General features: G+C 49.2%; 1 protein-coding gene across 8 annotated transcripts; it reads left to right on the forward strand.

The window, feature by feature from the left end:
* Window positions 1-993: 993 nt before the first annotated feature.
* Window positions 994-22,968, forward strand: LOC144178165 (uncharacterized). 8 transcript variants are annotated; one of them, XM_077705756.1, is made up of 9 exons: window positions 1,219-1,250; window positions 4,288-4,376; window positions 6,828-6,914; window positions 8,915-9,009; window positions 9,130-9,390; window positions 14,032-14,843; window positions 16,087-16,388; window positions 18,837-18,986; window positions 20,880-22,968. In XM_077705756.1, the coding sequence occupies exons 4-9, from the start codon at window positions 8,930-8,932 to the stop codon at window positions 21,096-21,098; spliced, it is 1,824 nt and encodes a 607-aa protein (XP_077561882.1). In that variant the 5' UTR covers window positions 1,219-1,250; window positions 4,288-4,376; window positions 6,828-6,914; window positions 8,915-8,929; the 3' UTR covers window positions 21,099-22,968. The 8 variants fall into 8 exon arrangements, with proteins under 8 accessions (XP_077561879.1, XP_077561881.1, XP_077561882.1 ...); XM_077705755.1 differs by lacking the exon at window positions 6,828-6,914 and having other exon boundaries at window positions 1,199-1,250; XM_077705759.1 differs by lacking the exons at window positions 1,219-1,250; window positions 6,828-6,914 and adding an exon at window positions 5,033-5,078 and having other exon boundaries at window positions 4,303-4,376.
* Window positions 22,969-23,253: the final 285 nt, after the last annotated feature.

Consider the following 23,253-nt stretch of genomic DNA (forward strand, 5'->3'; position numbering starts at 1 on the left):
TTGGTATTTGCAAGCGGACGCAATTACTCGGGGGAGGAGTTTGTGACAATAAGTGTGGACGCCACCCCTTCTGGGGGGTTGCTCATGAACCGGATCATTTTGAGCAACGTTTTCCTCTCTCCACCAACCGTGCTTCTCAACCTGGTGGTGCGGTGGTCGCGCGTGGCGGATTATACATTGCAGGATAGATGTATATTCCGTCTAACAGGTATTTTAATGATATATGTGACCGAATTAAGTGTTTCAATTTCTTCATTGTGCGTTCTGCTAAGCGTGAGGTATGATACTGTAAAATGATACGGAACATTCCAAATGCCGAACTATTGATGCGGCGTACGAAAGTGCTACAGCCGACGTCCCATGGACATAGTTCGAGGTACGCCCATGGGACGTCGGTTCCAGCTCCGGCGGAGAGCTGGAATTGACGTAAATAGGATGTTTGACGGCCGTCCAGTGGCTGCTTGGGATATATATCATATCGACAACAGGCGCGGAAAGACGTAGACTAAGAAAGAAATACACAGGACACGTCCTGTGTATTTCTTTCTTAGTCTACGTCTTTCCGCGCCTGTTGTCGATATGAATCAGCACCAACTCGCCCAACTTGCCATCTTGTTAAACGTAAATATATATCATGTTCTGTGACAAAACGTTCTGCATGCTCTCCCTCCCCACCTCCAACTATTTTTAGGCAATAACGTTCTTTTTATTACTATTATTACCTCTGTTTTACTCTGTTGGTCATGTTAACAGCTCAGGTTGCTGCAACGCCAGTAATTTGTCCTCCGCTGGCCTGCTGCGTCGCGCGGCTTTAAATTAGCGGCGTTTCTCTGTTGTGGCCTCCCAGCAACACCTTCTCAGATTGCAACCTGTCTGATAAAACGTGCCGCCCGTCAAAGTCCCGAAAAGAAGCCCTGTCTGCTTCATTGCGCTCCGACGCGAGCGCGGTCGAGAAGTGGCGCCGCCCTCGGGCGGTCGTGAGAAACGTCTGCTTCATCACTTCCGGTCACTCACCCTCCCCCCCTTGCGCTCGCCAGCGGGCTGGGTTAGCTGGGCCTTGGCTGGGCGGCTGGGCTGACGGCCAACGCGCTTCGTGTGCGCCGCCGCTGCTCGTGTACCACCGTAGTGCAGCCAAGTGCCGACCAGCTGAGCGTTTCACGCCGTTTGTAATAAGAAAACGCAAAGTCTTTCGGTGGCAGCCATGCATGTGGAATTCGGCACAGGGAAAACGTGTCGATGAACCTGAATCTGTGAGTATTCCAAGTTCCGGCCGTCCCGCTGTCCATGTTTGCTGATGCGGCACCGCGCCTGCATTTTTAATGTTTGATGGGTCGGGAGCGTGCACTGGCGTAGGCGATGGACTGTTTGTCGCGTCGTCTGACGCTTGGGTTGTTTTAAACCTGTATGCCGCTCTGGCCGTGCTCCTGTTGTGTCGCTTCGGGGCTTGCGCCAGGCGCTCGACGATGCGTCCCACTACTCGCTACTCGGTTCCGTTTGCACGGCGTACCTAAAGTTGAGCTACATGCTCACGCTTCTGCCTATTTTTTGACCGTATTGGTCGCCTGATTGGATTTCCTTGCCTAGCCAGATGGTGCGTGGTTTGTGGTCGTGTAAAGAGCACGGCGTGTAGACTTGGCCACACGAATTTGCAGCCGCCGTGTGCCGAGCCGGCCTGGCTGTTCTCAATGTTTCTTGCCCAGCTGTTCTCCCGCACGTCTTTTCGCTACCGGGCTACCCAGGACCGGTCCCAGCGGCGTACAATACAATCTGCGGGCTCCGCGGCGGCGATACCGGGTTTCTGCCACGCCTCGCGTAAACATGACTGTCGTGAGACTCCTCTCTCCGCGCCGACATCGGAGGCGTCATGACAACGGGACAAGTAAGAAACGCGGTGCAGCAAATTCCTAAAGGTGCGAATACCCTCGTCGTGCTCCTGTTTTTTGACAATCAGACGCTCGAGTAGACGCAGCAGAGCGGTGACCATACGGGGAGTGTCGCCGGACGATGAGCTGTCCTCAGCTGGCGGATAATGAAAGAAAACCCCAAACCGCTGCTCCCATTGGTCCCAAGCCCTACAACATTTTCGAAGACCTCGAAGTATTCGCCCATTTCGAACACTACCGCAGCGAGAGCTACGCGCAGGCCATCCACCTCATGTCTTCTCAGACGAGCCTGCTCTCCGACTCGAGACAGTCGTACGCGTCCTGCGCGACAACGCTCAAAGAACTCTCGTTCAGCGCGCCATCGTCGCCCAAGGGACTGCACTGCGTAGAAAAGTCGTCTACGCTGCCGTCGACTTCATCCAATGCGCCCTCGTTTCCCAGCCCCAAGAAATCGGCCAGCCTGAGCCTGTCGAGCTTCTTCCGGAAACTGTCCCCGCGCTTCCGCAAGAGTTCCAAGTCAAAGTCGAAGCCGTGGATTGTGGTGGAGTTCTCGCAGAAGGACATCGAGGGGAGCCATGGCTTGGACCACGAGGGCATGGCTGACAGTGACCAATCCCTGGAGCTTGCTCTGCAGGGTAAAGAGCAGTACATGGCCTCGCGGACCGGCCGCTTCAGCTTCTCGGGCGGCGGTGGCAGCCAGTCGTCCTTAAATGCGTGGGTCGCGGCAGGGAAGCCCAAGGTGTTTGGCCCCCTGCACAGCAATGCGCAGAGGTTTTTTGCCAAGAGCTACGGCAGTGCGGGTGCAAAGGCGCGTGCTTGTCAGAGTCAGGAACGGCTGCAAGGGCTGAGGACATCGTCCAAACTGTGCAAGGTGCCGGGGCGCCCTGGGCCTGGTTCCTCCTGTGCTGCTGCCCGTCACAGCATCGGGACGCTTTTGCCGACTGTTGTGGTGAACTCTCCAGGCACAACGCCGACAGGGACGTTGGGCAGCAGTGAGCAGGTACTGGCATGCTGGCAGTTCCCCGGGCCAGCGCTCCCTCGGAGATGAGAACTTTGTACAGGCCCTGCACGGTTGTGTTTCTCGTTGTTCTCGTACTCCTGCACTGTGGATGCCTCCCTAAAAGAGCGGCCCGATGGCTGGGCGCTGTCGTAGCATGCTGTTTGCCTCGTGATAATAAGCAAGCATTGTCCCTGGGCATGTCCGCTGTTCCTGTTAAGCGTGGCAAACGTGACGTGGCCCAGTGGTTGTTTTTGAGCCTGAATATTTCGGCCTGAACGTGCCCTGCCTGTGGCACTCTGCAAGTGACTCGTCTATTGTATCTAATGAAGCAGTACGTATAGTACGCCAGCAGGAATGTTCTCGAGAGTACTTTTGTTGAGGCTGGTTTGCTCATTGGTCCTTGCTCAAAGATAGCTGAAGGCCATGCTTGTGACACCTCAAGCCACTGTGTCTTGTGTTGAAATAAAAGTCGTTTCTCTCGACTGTTGCATTAGTCAACATTTATAGTGCCTTTGCCTACACCCAGCATGGATACGCGTTACAGTGCATGTGTCCCGTGTGCCAGTCTGCATGTATTACATTTTCGTCAGTGTTAGCTCTTGCATTACAGTAATTTTAGAACTGGTCGAATGTTCTGAACCCAGCTTTCGTGCACATCTCTACAAGTGCAGTCAAAAGTGCTCGCTTTCCTCTAGGGTACCGTGCAACAATTGGGCAGGGTTTATTCATTATGAACACTTGTTCGTTACAAGGGTACTCAGCTGTAATGAATTATACTGCTTCCTATCACTTCATGTCAGTTCAGTTGTGTAACATACTAATGCAGAGTATAAGAGCTTTGGCTGCTTATTGAGCTTATATCTCCTAAAGCAGCATTTTTAATTAGCTCATAAACACCAAAGTAAACAGCTTTGAGGGAGATTTGTCCAATTGTGCAATGCACAATTGCAAGCGTTCTACATAAGAAAACAAACGGTCTACATGTATGGTTTGTTGTGGCAAAATGTCATTTTATTTCCACAGTAATACGTTCTGTGGTGTCATGTGTGGGAAAAATAGTTTGTGAAATTTTTTTACCCTAAGGCAGTGTAGATGTGAGCAGTTTGGTTAAGATTTTCTTTGACAACCGTATTCTTTCAATTATAAGCAGTCCCTTTCACCTTGATTCTAAGCATAGTCCTCTTCAGCGAGGTGGAAGTTTTTTAAAAACGTTTACGTTTTAAGGTGAATGTGTTTGAAGTCGAAGCATTTGCCCCGCCTAGGTGCAACCAGGTTTGAGGAGAAAAGGTTGCTTAAATTGAGGAAAATGCGGTGCGTAGATTTTTTCTGAGGCGCAGATGTTTGGAACGTGACAATGTTGTACGCCCCGAGTGGTAATGTGCCACACCTTGTTCTCCCTTGCAGGAGCGCGTGCCTGAGCACTCGTTTGCCATCCCCCACAGCTTGAGCGCTGGTGCCAGCACGCTGCTACTGCCTGGGATTCCTGAGAAAAGGTGCGCTACGTTTTTCTTTCTTCGTTTGTTTCAGAGCGATGTCATATTTTTTTACCGTTCATGTAGGTTAGTTTTTGAGCATTGAAGAAGAACGTAAAGAAGCATGTCTTGATATACGTAAATGCGGTTTGATCAAAGCGCTCCAAACATTTAAATATGTCGCAGCTTCATTTGTGTTGTTTGGTGCATGCCATGTTTTTCCTTTTACATCCAGGTGATACGTTGTCTGTTGGGTTGGGTCTGTTGCTGGGTTGGTGTGAACTTGAGATAAATGGGAGCAGACATGTTGGCGGTTGTGCTTGCCAGAAACCTGTAAAAAATAGCGAGAGAAAGCTTGTCTCTGGCATACCATGTTGACCTTGAACTGTGAGCCCCCCCCCCCCCCCCCCTTTCCCATGTGAGTGCAGTTTTGTGGGAAACTTGCTTGACAGATGCTTTTTGTGGAAGCTATGAAATAGACCACACAAATGGGGAATACAGCACTTTAATAGAACTACAAGGACAGCTGTACAAACTACACTGATAAGGAAGAAGGCATTGTGTGCTTTTCTTGCATGTTTTGAGTGACCATACTCTCTCCAGGCATGTTTTATATTAGCTGATGTTATTGACGGTGCATTTTTTAGTGTCTTGCGATGACCCCTTTCTCCTTTTAGTCCCTGTGGGCACGTGTAACCACTGTGAAGCGGTAGCCTTTCTCCTGTAAGCCTGAATCTGCATTTGAGTGTGACAGCGGCAAGCGGGGTACCTCGTCCTGTTGTTTGTCCCATCTGGATTAAAAAGGCCTGTGATAGATGCACCTGTAACAGGACTCCCATTTGTGACAATTGCTTGGTAATCTGCAAGTCCTTACTAGTATCGTAAAATTAGGCAGCTGTGAAAAGAGAAATTGCTGGTAATGCGCTTTTTAGCGCTAGCCATACAAAAAGACTGTAACAATCACTTACTGAATGACCTCTGTCACACGCGAGTTCTTGAACTAGCAACTGCATCCTGAAAGAGGGCCTACTATGTTGCCCTTCTTATTTCTCAGTGCCTCTTTTGAAGCCTAAATTTAAGCATATGAGCGTGATTACCCAACACGTCAAATTCTCTGTTTGTGGTTGTGTTCCTCACGGCAGCCGTAACTGAAAATTGTGCTTGCTCGCAAGCGTCTCTTGCTGCGTACACTTCGAGTGCCTCAGTGACAAGTATTTGTATGGCTGGGCTTTGCACCTGCTTTTGGTGGCGTAAAATGTGTATAACTGCACAGGTTGTTTGGGTTGGGTATTTTTGGTGTTTTGCGGTGAACATTTGTGCACCCTTAGGGCTCTTGGATCTGGTACTGTAAAAAGGTAATAATTGAAAAAAAAAACACTGAATTTATTGTGCATAAACAGCATGCATAGTGACAGGAACCACAATATAATGCAGCTAATGTTCATGGTGTTCACTCACAAGCAGATAGTTGTACATGCATTCGCACTTTGATTATGCTACCTTGCCCTAACAGAAAAAAAAGGATCTTCTCTCATTAAATTGGTGCTTAGAAAAGCAGCCAAGCTAAACATTGATGTGCTTCATTATGTTTTAACAGTACTGGTTGGCTTGTTAAAGTCAGTGAACACTTGGGAAAAGTGTTGAATATGTCTGTGCTGCCCATTTCATATTTTTTTCTCACTGTGTTTTGACAACTTGTTTCATATGTCTTTCTCATACTGTTCGATTTTCTTCGCATGTGGTGAATGTGGACGAGTCCATAATGTATCATAGGAACCATAATTACAATGAAACACCTACAGCTGCCACTCTGTTGACATGAAAGTTCTCAGTATTGCTTTACCTAGCGCTCTTTCTGGTCCATGCTTCTATACATTCTATAACTTTAGGCTTTTGATAGTTTTATTTGGTTGAGCAGAGAGAAGTCCTAAACAATAGTCCGTCCTTTTGCCTGCCTTCTTGGAGGTGCACTATTGGTTGGTCCACGTCGAAGGATTAGAAGGCAAACTCAAGCCAGGTACCGCAAGCACAGAGGCTTCTAGCTTTGTCTGTATTCCTGATGTGTCATGCGTTGTATTCGTCATTCTTTTTCTGCGCACCATTTCTTACGTTGCTTTTTTGAGTTATGAGTGCATACAAAATCACTCATTTTCGGATTTGCCTAATTAAGGTTACTAGATGGTAGAATTAGAATGTTAGTGTGACCAAGCCCGTGCGTGTGTCAGACATTTGTCTGTGCAAAGAGTCTTAGAAAAGCAGGAAAACCACATCCTCCGAAGTAAGTTTGTGCCCAACATTGTAGAATTGGAGATAAGTCGCAGCACAGAAGCAAAGGCACTCCATAGAGACAGAATTTGTTTTGAAAAGACAATTTGAAATCTCTGGAATGGCAGGAAATGTTTAATGTGAGCCCTTGTTTTCTTCAAGAGTAAGTAATCTTTAAAAAAACTTACTAGCATTACCGTTTTGCAGCCTGACCTGAGTGACCAGAACAGCTTGAGATTTCATCGCTCGAAGCATTCAAGTGGGTCAGAGAGGCGATATTTCATTCCGAGACAGGTACAAGCCAGCCACTTCCTGTGTGAAGCAGAAAGTTTATTGAACGTGTTCATATGCCATGCCCCGTACCTGAATTGACCTAGAAGATACCAAGTCACCCTTGTTTACAAAAAGAGTGAGTAGGAATGAGCCTTGAGAACACTTTGCAGTAAAAGAAAAAACACGGGTCTTGGAAAAAGTTTTGGCACTGCTAGGGCCCAAACGCGGGCTAGAGGACTGCATGGGCCCGGGCTGACCTGAAAGCCTAGGCCGAGCCAAGGCCCAGTGCCGCAGGGCCGGGCTTAAACTCCGGCCCATGGGCCCGGGCCAGGTTCGGGCTTAGTCTTGGGTCTGGCCCTTACAATTTCCGACATGAAGTGTAGAAAAGAGCATTAAAGAGAATTTTCTCAGTTTACTTCTACACGCTTCTTGATGTTAGTTATATGCATTGTTTTATAGATGTTTCTTTGCTAGGTCTGATAGTCATTGTACGCTTATTTTATTGAAATATTATGTACGGCATCAAGGTTTTTCATTTTGGGCATAACATACCAAAAGTACGACTACAAGGAATGCCGCAGCGGGGAACGGATCAATTCAGACAACCTGGAGCGCTGCAGTTATGTATATGTACACCTGTGTTTCACATATCGCACCCATCGAAATGCAGCTGTTGTGGCCGGGAGTCGAACTCTCATGCTAGAGAAACAGCAGCGCCAAAAACCACTGCAGGCAAAACATTTCAAGGCGCATAAAATACTCGTGCATTGAAGCGCGGCATTAAAAATTGCAGCGTACTAACTTGTGCCCGAGACAACCACGTGATCTCTCCAAGACTGTGGTTAACAACGGTGGTGGTGGCTGCGACGTAAGAATACACGCGATTATTGCGGCAATGTGACGAAAGTGAAGGTGGCCGAAGCAAAAGTACAAGCACCGATTAAGCCTAGATTTTCGCATTTCAATTCATGAGTGCTGTACGCACACTAGGAAGGGAACTCAGCCAAACATAATAAACAAATTTCCATCAGTTCCAAAGCCTGGGCCTGTTCACGCAAATGTGGCGTCTCCCTAGACTTGGAAATAAATGACCAGGGCCAGGTCCGGGCTGGCCTCACTTACAGACGCACAGGCCTGGGCAAGGTACAGGCTCAGGTCGGGCTCGGGTTGGTCCTGGGCCTTGAAATCAGGCCCGTAGAGGGCTTTAAGCAGCTCGTCTATGTCAAAACCTGATATTCTACTCATAGGCTACTGAAGCCCAACAGTGTGGTTTTGTAGAAGTTGCTCAAAACAGTAGGAGTGTTCGAAGCAAACTAGATGGCGCTGGGTGCGTACAAGAAGGCTTATCCGCGAGCAGGTACAGGAAGAACTGTGCACAGGTTGCGGCAGGGAGCCAGAAACCATGCGACATATTGTAACGGAGGGCAGAGGTATCTGTCCAGTCTTCAGTGTGGGAGACATCCTGCTTTTGGAAGCCCTTGGCTTCAAGGTTAACAGAAAGGTGAATTGGAAAGGTTGGTAAACGAAGGTGAGAATGTTGGCGGGGAAAGAGCAGAGAAGCAGCTAGGAAGACATCTGAACAAAGAAGTCAGACTAGCACAAAAATACCATAAAGGGTATTATTTTCTTTATGGCGAGGTGATTGTGCAGTGGCGTAACGACTAAGGTCGCTGTGCAACGCCACCCCGCTGCAAAGGGGAAGCCGCTAAGCAGCCTCATCACCATCAGTGGCGGTCTTGCACTAGCATTTTGTAATGGTGAACGTTGCAAAACTGTAACTCGGTAAAAGATGTGCGCCAGTTTTGTCCAGATGTTCTCCAAAGTGTTGTGAACAGCCGGGCACTGTCCTCACGGGATGCTGCAGGGACATGTTGACATTTGTGCCTGTTTCAGTTGCAGTGGCGCTTACGGAGCGTCCCTGCATTTTTATGTTCATTTGTCCATGTGTAATGTCGTAGTAGGCACAGAGAACTTGTCAGGAGAAGATGAGGGGTGCCTTGTACCGCCTCGGTCACGTGCAGTGCATCCGCCGTGCCATGCCCCGCTGTGCACCAGCTGCGGGCTCTCCGACCAGCATGTGCAGCAGCAATGCTCCTGCATTTGAGAATCCTCTCGGGTGAGCAGTGTGTCAGCTGTTTTTTTTTGGGTGACTTGTGCGAGCGTGAAGGCAGCTTGCCCCCGTTCCCCCTGGTGGGGGAGGGTGCTGGGGGTGACAGCTGGTGTCTCCCTGCTGTAGGCGGGCCCAGCCCCCGCAGTCTCTGCACCTGTCCGGGGCCACATGCTCGATGGAGCGGCTGCTGGTTGCGCGGGTGCCCTCGTCCGAGTCCATCGGTGCCTGCTCACTGGATGTGGACGCGAGCGAGTCCTCGGCCGTCCTCGCAGCCCGCACCCGGCCCATGGGCAAGGAGGCCTCCGAGATCACGCTGCGTAGCATGGCCGTCTCTGCCACCACCACCGCCCAGGAGGGCGGCCCCACTCAGCAGCCCAGAGGAGGAGGGTCAGTCCCGTGGCATGCACGACCGAGCGCTGGTGGGGGGCACGGCCGCTATCCCCTGTGCACGCCTCTTGCGCTCCTGCACCATCTGCCCTCCCGACTGCACCCAACCGTTTCACGCCACGTGTGGATTGCACGTGGTTGCACTCTTTGTCTTGCCTCCCGCACTCTGCTCGTTCTCGGTGTAAGCTTTGTGTGGCCTGGCCTGCGTGGGCCGCTTCCCACTGGGGCCGTGCCACTGGCCTGTGCGGTGGGGGAATGACGGGGGATGTGTGAGCACCCATGTTTGCTGCAGCTGTGTAAAAGCACTGTCTCTAGTGTTTTGCTCCTGTTGTAAACTGTGGGCTTCCCCCTTCGCGCGCTGAGCCCTAGGGCCTTGCGTGCACACGCGTCTGCATGTTGGTGACTGTGTGGGTGACGGCTTCATGGCAGGGGCGGTGTCCTGTGCCTGATGTCATTTGAAACAACCCCCTTGTAGATGTCCCCATTCTGTTCTGGGGGCCTTTTCGTCCCAATTTAGATGTGACCTTTCTCCGAGTAGTTTGTAAGCACGCTGAATGCTTCCCTTGAAGTTCTCAGCTTTGTGTTAGACTCTACCATTGCGCATGAATCTTGTGCATCCGCTCGTACTTGTGTCGCTGGCTGGTTGTTTGTTGCGAGGCCGTTATTTCCGGTGAAGCGTCAGCTTCAGGGCCTCCTGTCCTTTGTGGAAGTAATTTACAAACAGGGAAGAATTTGTTACGAAAAGTTCAGTGGGAGGTATACTGCTTTCCAGGTGGTCTAGTTCTAGTGTTGGCTGGAGACAAGATGCTGACAATGCCTGTGCACAGTCAAGAGATGCTTACTGGTAGTGGTGGCATATAGAAGGCATACCTATTTACTGTGCTCCCGGGCTGCATGCTGAAGCACCCCCTTTGTTCAGCATGTAAGGGTGTGATGTGTGGACCTAACATTGACAAACTCTGTTTTGATGCACTGCTTCTTCCTCACTATGGTTCGTGTCATGCATGCAAGTGCACATTGTTATCTGAATAACCTGTTGCTTATGTAGTTGTATTTTCCTGTCTTCTTGTTGTCCCTTTGTCATGTGGTTACACGAAGCTTAATTTACTGCTCTCATATACAGGGGTAAGACAGCTGTGCGACAGCTGTGCATATTGCGCAGATTTGATACAAATTTCTTTTCCTGTGCCAGGCTGCTCCAAAAGCTTCAAAATTGCAAAAATTGCGCCAAGCTGCTCCAAAACAGTCAGAGAGCCAAGGATTTTAATGCTCCCGTCAGTTTCGGTGGGGAAAAATTCTCAGTGACGGCGTAATTTTCCAGCACCCCCAAAGTGATGCTGTATGTAAAGGTTTAATTGATTGATCATTCAATAAAAATCCTGCATAAAATTGTACCCAAGATAGTTTATTACGAAAGTCACCATGATGGGTTGCGCATGTTATATTCTGCGCGTTTTTAAAGTTTTTCCATCGAAAACCATTGCAATGTCCTGTAGATAAAATACTTTTGTGTACTGAGGCGTCCAACTACTTGTGCAACTACTACTTCACGCGCCACCATCTTGGTGTGGTGAAAATTAGAAAACGTGGCCGCTGGGCGAAGCAGTTGAGTTGCTTGTGGTTCAGGCAGAGTGCGCACTCTTCGCCAATTTCTGCCTTGGTTTTAGTTATGGGGGTGGCTGGGTTTACATTTAGTCGTTTGATCTGTTGTGGGAAGTTGCGAGACTCGAAAGACGGGAGTTCATCAAAAACAACATGGCACCCACGAATTCGCCGTGTTTCAGCCTCGAGTGTGAGGCTGGTGCGTGCTTGAAGTGAAATTTCGGACTCATTGCGGTGTTATAAATGCTGAGTTATTGCTGCCTGTCACACCGAGCTGGCGAGCGGTGGGAATGGGACGATCGACGCTGCAGCGGCGCAGGCTACATTGCCACAAAATGTTCAAGCAGTGTCACGATAGCGGGACGGGCTAGTATTTCACCCTAGTAATAGGGACCGGTCACTGCTCAGAGGGCGCGACGAATAAGTACACCCAGCGCCGCCCCGCGGAAGCTTGAGTTAACTTTGGGTCGGTGAGTGTTCATATATTCGGCACATTTCGGTTGTTTGTTTTTGCGATTCTGCTATTGTTTTTGAAAGGTGTCTCGTGCTTGAAAACTGTTTTGGCAAATAGTTTCCCCATGTCTGAAGTGCTTCTGTGCGATTTCCGGACAATTACGGGGCTGAACTACTACTGTCGGCCTCGCGTGCGCGAGAAGTTACAGAGGTTGTACGTTCCCACGCACGTGTACGCCGTGAAAGAAATTGATGGGACAGACATCGTTGCGAAGTCCCATTATCAGCAAGGGAAGCTTATTTACCGCACTAATTTAGGTCAGTATTAATTTTTTCTTGTATCACAGTCTAATAAAGTGACCCCAGCGTATACAATGGCGGTCCACGACAGAAGTGCGTTTGTGTTGTTTCCTCTGTTCGTGCAACCACACTACAGTTACTTTTTCGGTTGCCCTTCTTCAGCTCGGTTGGTGTTGTCACTAATTAACAACGGATTCTAATGACAAAGTAAACGCAGTTCCACACAGTTGGAAATCTGCTGTGGAGCTGTGGTTGTCTTTACGAAGATTCCGTTTAGTTTCGACTTCTATCTTGTGAGTAATGTTAGAGCTGTCTTAGCGGCTCATTGTGATACAGTTTGTTCAGGCCGTTCAGAATTCTCCAAAGATGTATTTCCTCCTCCTCCCCATCCTCTGATTAAACAATAGTAACCTCAACTTTCAGGGTACGCAAAACGCATTAAAGAAGTCAGCGCGAGTGAATGCAACCTTGCCTTTGATAGCTTGCCATGCTCTCGCTTGGAATGCGTGGCCGAACTAGATCTGTACACTTTAGGGAACAAAGTAGGGCAGTAAACGGGATGCGTATTGACCTTCTTGACATTGCTTTTGGCATCACCTGCGAAGTGATGTGAACATATTCTTGTGCCGCCTTTTGGCATCCATTCGGTGCCGTGAATGTCGCTAAAAAAAGGTTACTGCTGATAAAACTATAGTGGCGGAAGCTGTAATACCTTGTGTTATGCAAATACTACGACGGCATGCGATTCATCGTAGCGTGCGATGGGTATGGAACACTGAAAGCAAACGTTTAAGTTTTACGGCCCTTCGTGTCTGCGCTGTGCATAAACAGTCATCGTACTCATAATTTTACTCCTTTCACTGACAAAAAATGTCGTGGCTTTCTTACTGCTAAAATCCATTTCTTGCGACACTTATCCTCCACGGCTGGCCGAGAAACCTGTACAGAACGATGGCAGGCTGCCTTTCGCGTTTGTGGCAGTCCTTCAAGCAGCAGTAGCGGCGCTGCCACTAATTCTTTCCTGCAGCATTTTGATCCTTTCAGGCCCTGCAACTTGCAATTATAACTGTTTCTTCAAAAACTTCCGCAACACAGCGTCGAACCGCACGCAGCGTGCGTTTTTACGTGCGCTGAACGGCCGGTCCCGACATCCACCGACCCAGAGTTGCGAAACGGCGGCGAGAGGTGGCACTGCAGTCGTATGCAAACTCCAGTGTCCGGTGCCTATAACGGTTCATTTATCTGAAGTAAAATTTAATGCCAAGAGGGAGGCGGCTAAACATACCAACGTTACTCAAATTACGATCGCAGTGAACGTGCACCTTGGGAATTGAAATGGGAGGCCTGGTGGGGTGCGACGACTGTCATCTCACTTTGCACAACTTTTGCCGGGGCTCTACACTTGTGCGTAAAGTTGAGTCTGGGATTACAAAAATAACAATTTCGGCATTCACAAAATGAAAATGCCTAACGATTGCTTAGTTTTTCAATTCGATATTTTCAACGGCACTCCACGCTATCTATGCATAGAGACTAAGAATTTAATTTAAAAATGATTTGTAAAAAGGTAGTGCAGTTCGTACCTGGTAATACTCTGGTAGAAAAAACTTTATTGAAAGGTTGTTTCAGTGTTATGTACGCTCAAAACCGGTTAAAAAGTGCACTTTTCCCCCTTGAGTTGCCAAAAATTTGATTTTTTAGGCTCCTAAGGTGACATAATAAATGTCGTTCTTCTGCTCCTAATCAAGGTTGTTCTGCTGCGAAATCGAGATTTCGCTGCTCCAAAAACTGCTCCGAAATCTGATTCAGCTGTCTCACCCCTGCTTATAGCAAGTCAACGCTTTCCGTGCACAACATAGAAGTAATGTTACCTTTAAATTTATTTCTTATAGTCACTGTTATATTTTGCTGCAAATACTACAAGTTCTGACATTTGCAGTAGCAAATCGGGTTCTGGGTATGTGTGAACAGTAGAGCTTCAACTGAAGGTTTTGTGGCACGGAGGAAAAAGTTTGAGCCGGGCCACTTTGCTGCAGTGAAGTTATCGCACTATCTGAGGCAGGGTATTTCAACAGAGTATAGTGAAGTGTTTGTTCAAGCTGTGCCTTGTACTGCTGGTGGGCCTTTTGCCTCGTGAGAACGTTGTCTTGCTGTTTACATTAACATTGCCGTTAATGGGTGGTGAATATGCGGTCCTTTTGGCTTTTCTGCACCCTTGCCTGTTCCAATGGAGCCACTCAAAGAATGCCTCACAAAATGCTGCCTGGTTGTGGCTCGCTTCTGCAGAACACTGGACGGCAACGTTGCACAGCTCTCCAACGGCTGCTGGAACGTTGGCGGCAGCAGCTTGGAGTCCTCCACAAAGCCAGCGGAACACCGTCCGTCCTACCTGGGGATCAGCTGTGCCATCAACGGTTACACCAGCTACAGCCAGTTCTGCCGCAGTCGAGACAGCAGCCCAGCGCGTCTCAGCCCCCGCACATTGGCCCCCCTCGTCACGAGCCCCGGCAGGGACAGCGCCAAAGTGGAGCCCATTCCGGAGGGGAAGGCCCATGGCCGGGAACTCTCTAATGGCCGGGGGCACCACAATGTGCAGAGTGCCACCTCTGCCGCTGGGCCCTCTACGTCGCTGGTGCAGCAGCGCATTCTGGCGCTGTACGGGTCGGAAGCGGCAGAGAGGGTGGCACGCTCGCGCACCCGCACCGCCAAGAGCCCGCTCAAGCTCGAGATGATATCCAAGCGAAGCCCCTCGTGCCCCGCGCAAGTGGTTCGCGGCCGCTCCAAGAGCCCGCCAGTGTTCCGGCACCTGACCCGGCACTTCAAAGAGCACCTGCGCCTGTCCGAAGTCTCGGCCTCGCAAACAGAAAACCTGCCGGGCTTTGTTCCCGGCAGCCGCCCGCTGCTTCTGGGATCGCCCGAGAAACGGCTGCCGTCGTCGGTGGTGCTGCGTGCTGCCGGTGAGGTGGACAGGGGTCACAACGGTGTGCTCCAGGAAGAGGAGGACTCCCTGGAGCGGTCGCTGCACTGTCAGGTGGTGAACGGCGGCGGCGCACTGAAGCTCAACGGCAGTCATGGGCTGCTCATGGCTGTGGACGAAGGTACGCACTGCCTCTGCTTTTGTGCTCACTTGTTGCACACAAGAGTAGGCCCTCTTGCGGGAGTGTGCGCAGGGCTACGCTGGGACTTGTTGGTGTAGTCAAAGGGACTGTAATTATGAAATACAATTTGGTTTGTGCAAAAGAAACAATCGCCAGTAACTCGCTGAACTCCATTCTGGCTTCAAAGGGTGTTTTTCATCAAAAAGAGATATGAAATAATTCGTCGGTTCCAAGCACTGGGGCTCAGGCAAGGCCTTACTTGCGGAACCCTGTAGGTGCACACGCAGTCATTCTGTGCCACTGACGGAGGAGGTCTGCCTCCTCCCGACAACGGTGTTTGGTTGCACATGTCCGGTCTGTAGCGCCTTCTAGCACTTGAAAATTCAGTGACAGGCATTCCTTTGGTAGCTGTGAGGGTGGGACATTGAAGTGCCGGGGGGCTGTGCCGGCTGTCCACCTCATCCCCTGCAGTTCCGGCATGCGAGTGCACCCACTCGCAAATGTGGTAGCCTGTAGTGCCTTCTCAGTACATGGACAGGGCTAAGAGTTTCTTGTACTCCTGCTGTGTTTATGTTGTGAGGAGTAACCTTTAACGGCAGTAATGGAGTAACTTTTAATGGCAGCCATTTCTCACAAGGATAGAACAGCTGGAGGGTGAGTGTGTGTGTCACTGGCTTAATGGACTTGCAGCTAAGGCAGGTAGCTTAAAGTTGGAGTAGCTCAAGTACAGGTCATATTGGTGCACAATGAAGGCTAACAGTGGGGCTCTTCAATTTACTAAAATCTCAAAATCACTGCAGATAGTTCACAAGTACTTCCCACACCGTAGGAACATATGTGATAAACCACTGCGTATTGCTTCTTCGGGAATCTGCGGTGAGTCCGCGACTGATGACCAAACAGTGCCACTGTTCTGAGTTCTATGGCACTTCCGTGGCCACCACAACCCCAAGGTTTGTGTTCATCAGAGCTGGCCACGTGAAGCAAGCAAGCGGAAGGCCTTCAGTGTACTCGCGGCGGCCGCCAGTCTAGTGGAGGGGAAAAACGAAAATGTGCATGTGTTCCAGATTTCGGTGCGTGCTAAAGATCCTCAGGCAGTCAAAATTAATCCAGAGCCCTCCACTACGGCGCGCCTCATCGCCTGTGTAGCGCCGGTGCGTCAAACCCCACAATCCACCTTCAGTGTACTGCGTGGCATCACTCGAGGCCCTTGGTGAGGCAAGCATGTCCCCCTCCCTTGCAGTGGACAAGGCCCGCATTCCCGGCCGGTCGGCCCAAACGCAGCATCCCCCTCCTGGCGTGGGCAGCAGCGCCAAGGCGCTGTCGTCGTCGGACCTTCCCCGGCGGGAGGGCCACGCCTTCCTGGCCACCGTATGCAGCACCCAGGAAAGCCTGGAGGCCCGCATCCGAGAGGCCCAGCGGGACCTGGACGATGCGGCCGTGCCCGAGGACATCAAGGGCCAGATCCGGGCCACCATCGGCAAGGCCAACCTGCTCATCACACAGAAGTTCAAGCAGTTCACGGAGCTGTGCCACAGGAACATTGTGAGCACGCCGGTTGTGCCCTCTCTGCATAACCTTCTTTGCTGATCGAAGGGAGGGCCATGATAGCAGCCTCCAGCAATTAGACTAGACCCCTGCTGATGGGGAAGTGGATTTGTTTGGATTAAGTTGATATTAGAAATTGCTGACGAAGGCTGGCCGAATGGAAAAACAGCAGTGCGCTTTCACAGACTGTATGCACTTGCGTGCTTCCCGTCCTGAATATTTAGTGGTCAAAAGAAGTCACGCGGACACCTTATGGATTGTGAATGTGAAAGTATGAATGTCCATTTAAACGGCTGAGATGCCTTGCTTGCTGCCTCCCGTTTGTTGAAGGGCTTCGTTATCTTGCCGCTTGGGAGACTTTTCATTGAGATTCGCCGTAACACTTTTGCATGGATTTGATCTGTCGCACCGATGCTCCTTCCTGCCTCCGTGTAACCAGAGTGGACGGTGGTGAATTTCACTGCTTGTCTATTCGCTTGCTCAGCCACATTCTTTCATTCTCTCCATCTGCGGTGTGTTGGTGTGGACAGCCACATTTAAGCTCTGCTATGAAACCCCTCGTATGGAATGCTTCCAGAGAAGCCTTTGCGGTTTCGGGCGCTGGTTGCGAGCTTTTCTCCTCAATAGACCATTTAAGACTTTTGCCTTGAAAATGCAACCAAGAGTTGACAGGCAATGGCAGCCCTGTTGCTGCGCAGAAGGAAGTGAGTGGTTGTGCGGCAATGCAGGGTGGGCGCCCGTGACCCGCAGCAGTTTTACAGATCCCAGTAGTTTCAACGACCACGCAACACACCACTGACGTTTATCGTATTTGCGACGATCAGGAGCCACGATGCCTTTGCAGATAACACTCCCGTCTCTCTCTCTGAGGAAGTGAAACGTAGGGGAGCTTCTGAGGTATTGCCTTGAAATATCATCCTACATTCTGTGCTGGACAATGTCCAACTGCCTCCCTGGCAATCTGTTGGTTGGGCTGGGTCCTAAAGGTTTTGCGTAAATGTGTTCACAAATGTGTTCACGAACACTTTTAAACTGTTACAAGGTCATTATGCAGGTCTGTACAGTGTAAATGATTGCAGTCAATGATTGCTTTCATTTTTTCGGACCTTGCAGGGTCTGCATACCCTTTGTATCTGCGCAATCAAAGGGCAAGGAAAGTGTAATCTGAAAATGTGACTGCGCTACCAAAGCTTTTTTGTTATTTATTTGAATCCCGAAAATCTCCCATCAACTGTGTCCGCAAAATGTGGAGCCAGCACCTGCCTCCAAAGCTCAGGTGGACGCACAATAGAGGCGCCTGGGTGGGAGCAGCGGCGAAGCTTTCTCTGCCCCATTGATGGTGTCTGTAGTCCACCTCAAAACCCACTGCAGGAAAGCCAACTTTCTCGCACTATGATGATGGTCGTGGGTGAAGTGAAAGGAAAAAACTATACCTGTGGTCAGAATCAAGCCTGGGTTCCACACTGTATGGATTCAACGTTTGTCCAGTGCGCCGTTCTGACACAGTTGAAGCAGCTTGAATTTGGAGAGGGCTGCATTTCCTTGTGCGAAATGAAATGGCCAAGGGGGAAAGTCAGTCACAGCAATCAGAAGTTCGAACTGCGTGCGAGCCAAAGTCCATAACGCTGGCAAGTCAAAGTCCAATGACAACAGAGGTATCTCTCGGGAGAAAACTTTGCGTTCAACCGTTGCCGTTGTTAGACAAAGGGGTGCATCATTTTTTTTCTCTTGTTCCATGCTGCATAAATGTTTCTGATGTTTTAACCTTTGTTGATTTTTCAGTTACCATAAAAACAAGCATTTCACCAATCGTATTTCCTAGATTCTGAGCACCCCCCCCCCCCCCCCCCCCCCGCTTTTTTTTTTTCATACCCATTATGCTATTGGTGGGGATGGGTGCTTAGATTCGAAATGCATTCCCTTCAAAGTGTGCACTTAGAAAACCAACGTGTGCAATGAGTAAAAGTTACAAATTATGAAAGTTCAAGCGGTACTAACTTTTGTTTGCGTAGCTTTTACAGTAGCTGAGAGCTAGAAGTATGAAACAGCTTATTTATAGCACTTCACTTGACCATGTATTCAAGTTCTTGGTTTGTTTCTTGGCATTTGGAGGGACAAGATAAATGCAGTGGGAATGAAATCAGCTGTCTTTCCCTGAAATCAAGCAACATGTGCAGTGCTAGGCCATTTTCACAGCTCTGGCTACCTTTGTAACGTGAGTGGTGAGGAAAACTGCGTTAGATTTGCCTGTTTCAGTGCTCTTTTCATTTAGCTTTCAGAGACTGTGCCCATCTAGTCCTTCCGGGTCTTTGTGGTCCCCGTCTAGTCCCTTGTCAGAACACTGCAACTGATCGTGATGCTCTCATTTCTTTCCCCTTCCCTGAGCAGTCCAGCTTCAAGCTTTCGCAGCCAGTCTCGTAATGAAGCGATTATCCTCGTTCCCAGGAGCCAAACGCGGGCGATTCCTTCCCCACAACTGGATCGGACTTGGCGGGCTTCTGGGACATGGTGATGCTGCAGGTTGAGAACGTGCACGCCCTGTTTGAGGAGCTCAACATGCTGCGAGCAAACAACTGGGAGGAGCCCAAAAAGACGGTGAGCGTGTTGTATATGGCTTATGTTCACTGCAAGTTACAGTTTAACCACGCACATCAGATTGCTCTCCAGCCAAAGATACCCTTGCTTTGTATTTATTTGTATGCTTTTTTGATGGTTTTCCATCACTTGTATTAGCATTTCCTGTGAACTTCCGGCACAGCTGAGAGAGCATGGGTGGTATAAGAGACGCCTTATAAATGCCACAATAATTATACTTAGCGCTGTATTGCGGCTAATTGCCACGTCACTGCCTTTACCTTTTTCACATTGCCTGATCCTTCTCGAGCTTAAATTCAGCTGAAGGCCAAATGCTTCTTTATTTTAACTGAAAGGTCACACCTTGCAAAGCTAGCTTGGCTTTTCTTTGATGACAGTGTTTTGTAAAAATAGTAAAATACGCCAAAGAGGACAACACGTGTGGTGAAGAGGGACTGCATACGAGAAAGATGAATCATTCAAGCACAGGCGGTGCTGCCACTTGGGAGGACTATAAAAGACACACACAATTATCCCAGCATTGCGGCTAACCACTGGGCAGGTTGCGTAGCTGCTTGCGCCAGAAAGTTCGTACTTGCTGATGTTGGTTGTATACAATATAGTCGTCGACAGTGCAAATAGATGATGAGGTCTTGCATTCACCGGCGTAAATATTTTGACAGTACTAGTAAGGCAATGCAAAACATTTGACTGTAATGAAAACTGAAAGAAATCTTGCCAGCAATTGTGGTGAGAGATCGTGCTTGAAGGGGCAATGAAGACAACATGAAGCCAACCAGTTTCTACAAACCTGGGCCTACTTGCTCCAACAGATGTGCTTAGAGGCAGTCTTACTGGCAGTCTAGTCTTGTTTATGGACTACACTAAGTCTGCGAGTTAGATTCATTCCCAAAAGTGCACGGGCTAGGCTACAGGGCCGTCTTACTGAAGGCTGCAGAAACAGTGCGTACCTAGTAGGGAATAGCAGCGAATGTGCCGCAAAACTGCTTTTTGTTGTTGTCACCAGCACCGTCCAAGCGTTTATTTCAAACCATGATGGGAACAAGTAAAGAAACATTGCCCATCAGGTGGTGTATTTGGGCCCTGTCACGGATCTGTTACGACGAACCACCATCCTTGTTGGGCCACTCACGCGGCCGGGCCCCGTTCACACCAAATGTCTTAAGTAAAGATTGTCTGCTACATGAAATGACCCAAAAAGTACCCCTGGTCTGGGTTCAATTTTTTTTTTCTAGGGAGGCCAGAATAACGTTACGCTGTCAGCGTGAGATCTGACGTTGCCGCAGCCTGAGTCGTGCTTTTTGTCTCGCCGTGAGTTAGACAGTTGTGAATTGGCCGTGAGCACACACCCATAGTGCACAGTGGAAGTATAAAACCGTGATTACTAGGTAGGCCTGGAGGCTTCCGGCGACAGCGCTTGCCGGCCATGCTCCACCCTCCTCATCCCCTGGCCTCCCCAACGTTGCAGATCTCCACCGAACAGGCATTTGTTCGAAGCCGACGGCCGGGCGGCCACTATTGGGCGTCATTCGCCACTTCTTCACCACATCAAAGTTCAGCCTTGGAGTGAATGGCCCACCACGTTACGATAATTTTGTGGGACTGCCCGGGGCAGGCTAGTTTGCAGTCGTATCGCATTCTTATTCCGAGCCTCATTCGCTGTTCGATAAGTTTCTAGAAAGTGCCTAGGGAAGTTTAGACCCCTGTCAGTCTGCCAATAAGATTGCACTCATTGGGCTTCGAGCAAGCGGGTCCAGGCGTGGAGCAGAGACGTAGGGCGGCAGCTTGACGTAGCGGGGCAGGGCAGCAGGTGGAGGGAAGGTAAGGCTGTTCTCCAGGAAGCAGCCGTGTGCGCCTTGCGGTGTGCCTGATGACGGTGTCCCCCTGTTCCAGGGAAGCACACGGGTGGCTGCGCTGAGGCCGGCCAAGAGGACAGCAGCCTCCCGGTCGGTGCCCGCGAGCCCCAAGCGGTCGGAGAAGAGCGAGGAGGCGGCCCGGTCACGCCTGGAGGCCCGCAAGAGACTCATGGAGGCCAAGAGGCAGGCTCGCCAGTCGCAGGCCCGTGGCGACGAGGACATTGCCATTTTTGTGCCACAGGAGAAGCACAACTGACTGTGCTCGGGCAGCTATCGTGGGAACAGGGAAACAGCGGCCACCACGCCCCTGCTCTCCTGTGTCCACAAGAAATGAGGCACGGAACTGAGACTGCTGGAAGGCAGCGGTTGGGAGAGAGGCATGCTTCTCTTACTCCACTGCGACTCGCACAAAGTCTGCCTTTCTGCCACTTTGTAGGGGAAAAGTTTTGCAGCTCCATTTTGTATGTTGTGTCCATGCACACGTAGTGCTCCCCTGCCCCATCTCGTCGCTGCTGTCTGCTTGCTATGGTGCGTTTTCCATGACTCATGCGCAGGACTGGTGTGAAATGATGCTCCAGCACCAAATTAAGCATAAGCTTAAGGACTGTGTAATCTTAATTTAAATACTTTTTTTTGTATTGTGTAATTTAGAAATTTTTTGATTTAGTTTTAGTACCAAATAAATTTGAGCTTTATTGCATTAGCATAAGCGGTTGCATGGCTATAATTATATGATGACCTTTGCACAAGATGCACACATTAATAGCTCTGCAGCATCACTTACTTTGGCACTTTATCATTACCTACTCTGTGCTGCTTGGCATGGTGCAATTTCATTAATGAAATCTCACAGTGGGGTTGAAAAAGTTTTGGTAATTGAGTAACTGCAATTATGTGAGTTACATCAGTTTTACTGTACCAAAAGTGCAACGTGATAGTGGAGCATAGGTTTTCTGTGCTTGCTTTTCTTGTGGTTTTTAGGAGCCTGGGTCATCTGGTGTGCTGTTCTGCTATGCTTCCTACTACATCTGAGAAGAAAACACTCGGCTCTCTGCAGGGCTTATAGGTTACTTCTTTTTGTCCCTCTGTCTGCAGACGACAGGAACGTGTTGAAACGCGTGTCTATATTTCTTGTGATGGAAAGTAGCCAGAGCAAAAAATGTATTGCTTCCTACTGAGGCAATATGTGTGCACAGCAAATTTGACTAACTGCAATACTGTTCTCCCCACAAAAACATTTTCTGTGCCCTAGTGGGCTGCTAAGCAGTGTTCGACTGTTTCAGCATGGAAGTTGGTGCTCAAGGAGGAATGTATGTGCTTAATAGCCAGTCTTTGTGTGGTAGATTTTTTTTATGCCGAAACCTGCACCTTTTTACATTCCGCAGAATTCATCTTGCTATTGCACATTCTCAAACATCAGAAGTTGCCTCGTTGCTGACGTTTTATATGCATAGCTCTCTTTTTTACATGCTTGCCCAAATATTTATTGTATTGACACCTGATCAATTGTTGAGCTTCTTTCTCCCCCCCTCAAATGGCATGCTCGAACCCCCAAAGGATTTTGGCATGGCGTGCGTGTGAGCTTAAGTCAAAAGATGTCAATCCTAGTGGGGTGTCATATTGTAGAGTGTGCTTTATTTATTACGCAGAAGGATGCCGTGCGTTGTGCTAGATATTGTTAGCGGTTTGTTTTCGGAGCGCGCAACTTTCGTGGCAGTTCCAGCCAGCTATGGCTGCGTTGCACATTGCTTTACGCACAGTGTAATCTTGACTTGCTCCGACTTTACTCATGACGCCTGTGTTGTTTTGCTTAATAGCCACTTCTGTTGGCTCTTGTGCTGCTGCCAGCTTGTTTGCTAACATGTGGTTTGTTTTCCACAGTACCTAATATTGTGAATAATTTTCTCTGTTAGGTGTAGTGATGCTGTAGATAACTCACCGTCTGTGGAGAGATTCCTGAAAGTGTTCTTCCACGCAATACTTCCAAAATTAAAATGAGCCCAGCATGACTTAAATGCCCTTTTTTTGTGCTAGTGCAGGAGTTGTTCTTTTTTACACAAAAAAAAAATGTTGGAAATTTTGATCTGTGAAGAATAAATTGCTCATATGGCAGTGCTTGCTTTCGAGTAGACTGTTGGAGGTGACTGAACTGCTTCCTCATTGCATTCATTTTGTCTTGGTAGTGTACTGTGAGCACACAGTGTGATGTGCATGAAAGTTGGGCATACCTGCTCACTGGGAAAATTGCTGAAAGTAATTTCAATTGCTTTAGGTCTTTCTTGGGCTACATAAACCCAAAAATTTTGGTCTGCCTGTCTGCCCCTCAATTCAGCCTTCTGGCCGAAGCATACAGGAATTCTTGAACGATAGATTTACATAGGCAATACGTTCCCGAAACACTGAACCTAGAA

The sequence above is a fragment of the Haemaphysalis longicornis genome, unplaced genomic scaffold, assembly GCF_048455015.1.
Source record: "Haemaphysalis longicornis isolate Haplotype H1 unplaced genomic scaffold, Haemaphysalis longicornis Haplotype H1 scaffold_4, whole genome shotgun sequence".
Taxonomy (NCBI): domain Eukaryota; kingdom Metazoa; phylum Arthropoda; class Arachnida; order Ixodida; family Ixodidae; genus Haemaphysalis; species Haemaphysalis longicornis.

What these genes read in the sequence shown, in the direction of transcription:
- LOC144178165 (XM_077705751.1), top strand. Translation starts at nt 2,005, where the DNA reads ATGAGCTGTCCTCAGCTGGCGGATAATGAAAGAAAACCCCAAACCGCT. An exon ending in CGTTGGGCAGCAGTGAGCAG is followed by an intron (nt 2,884 to 4,287) that starts GTACTGGCATGC and finishes TCTCCCTTGCAG; the next exon opens with GAGCGCGTGCCTGAGCACTC. An exon ending in CCTGGGATTCCTGAGAAAAG is followed by an intron (nt 4,377 to 9,129) that starts GTGCGCTACGTT and finishes TCCCTGCTGTAG; the next exon opens with GCGGGCCCAGCCCCCGCAGT.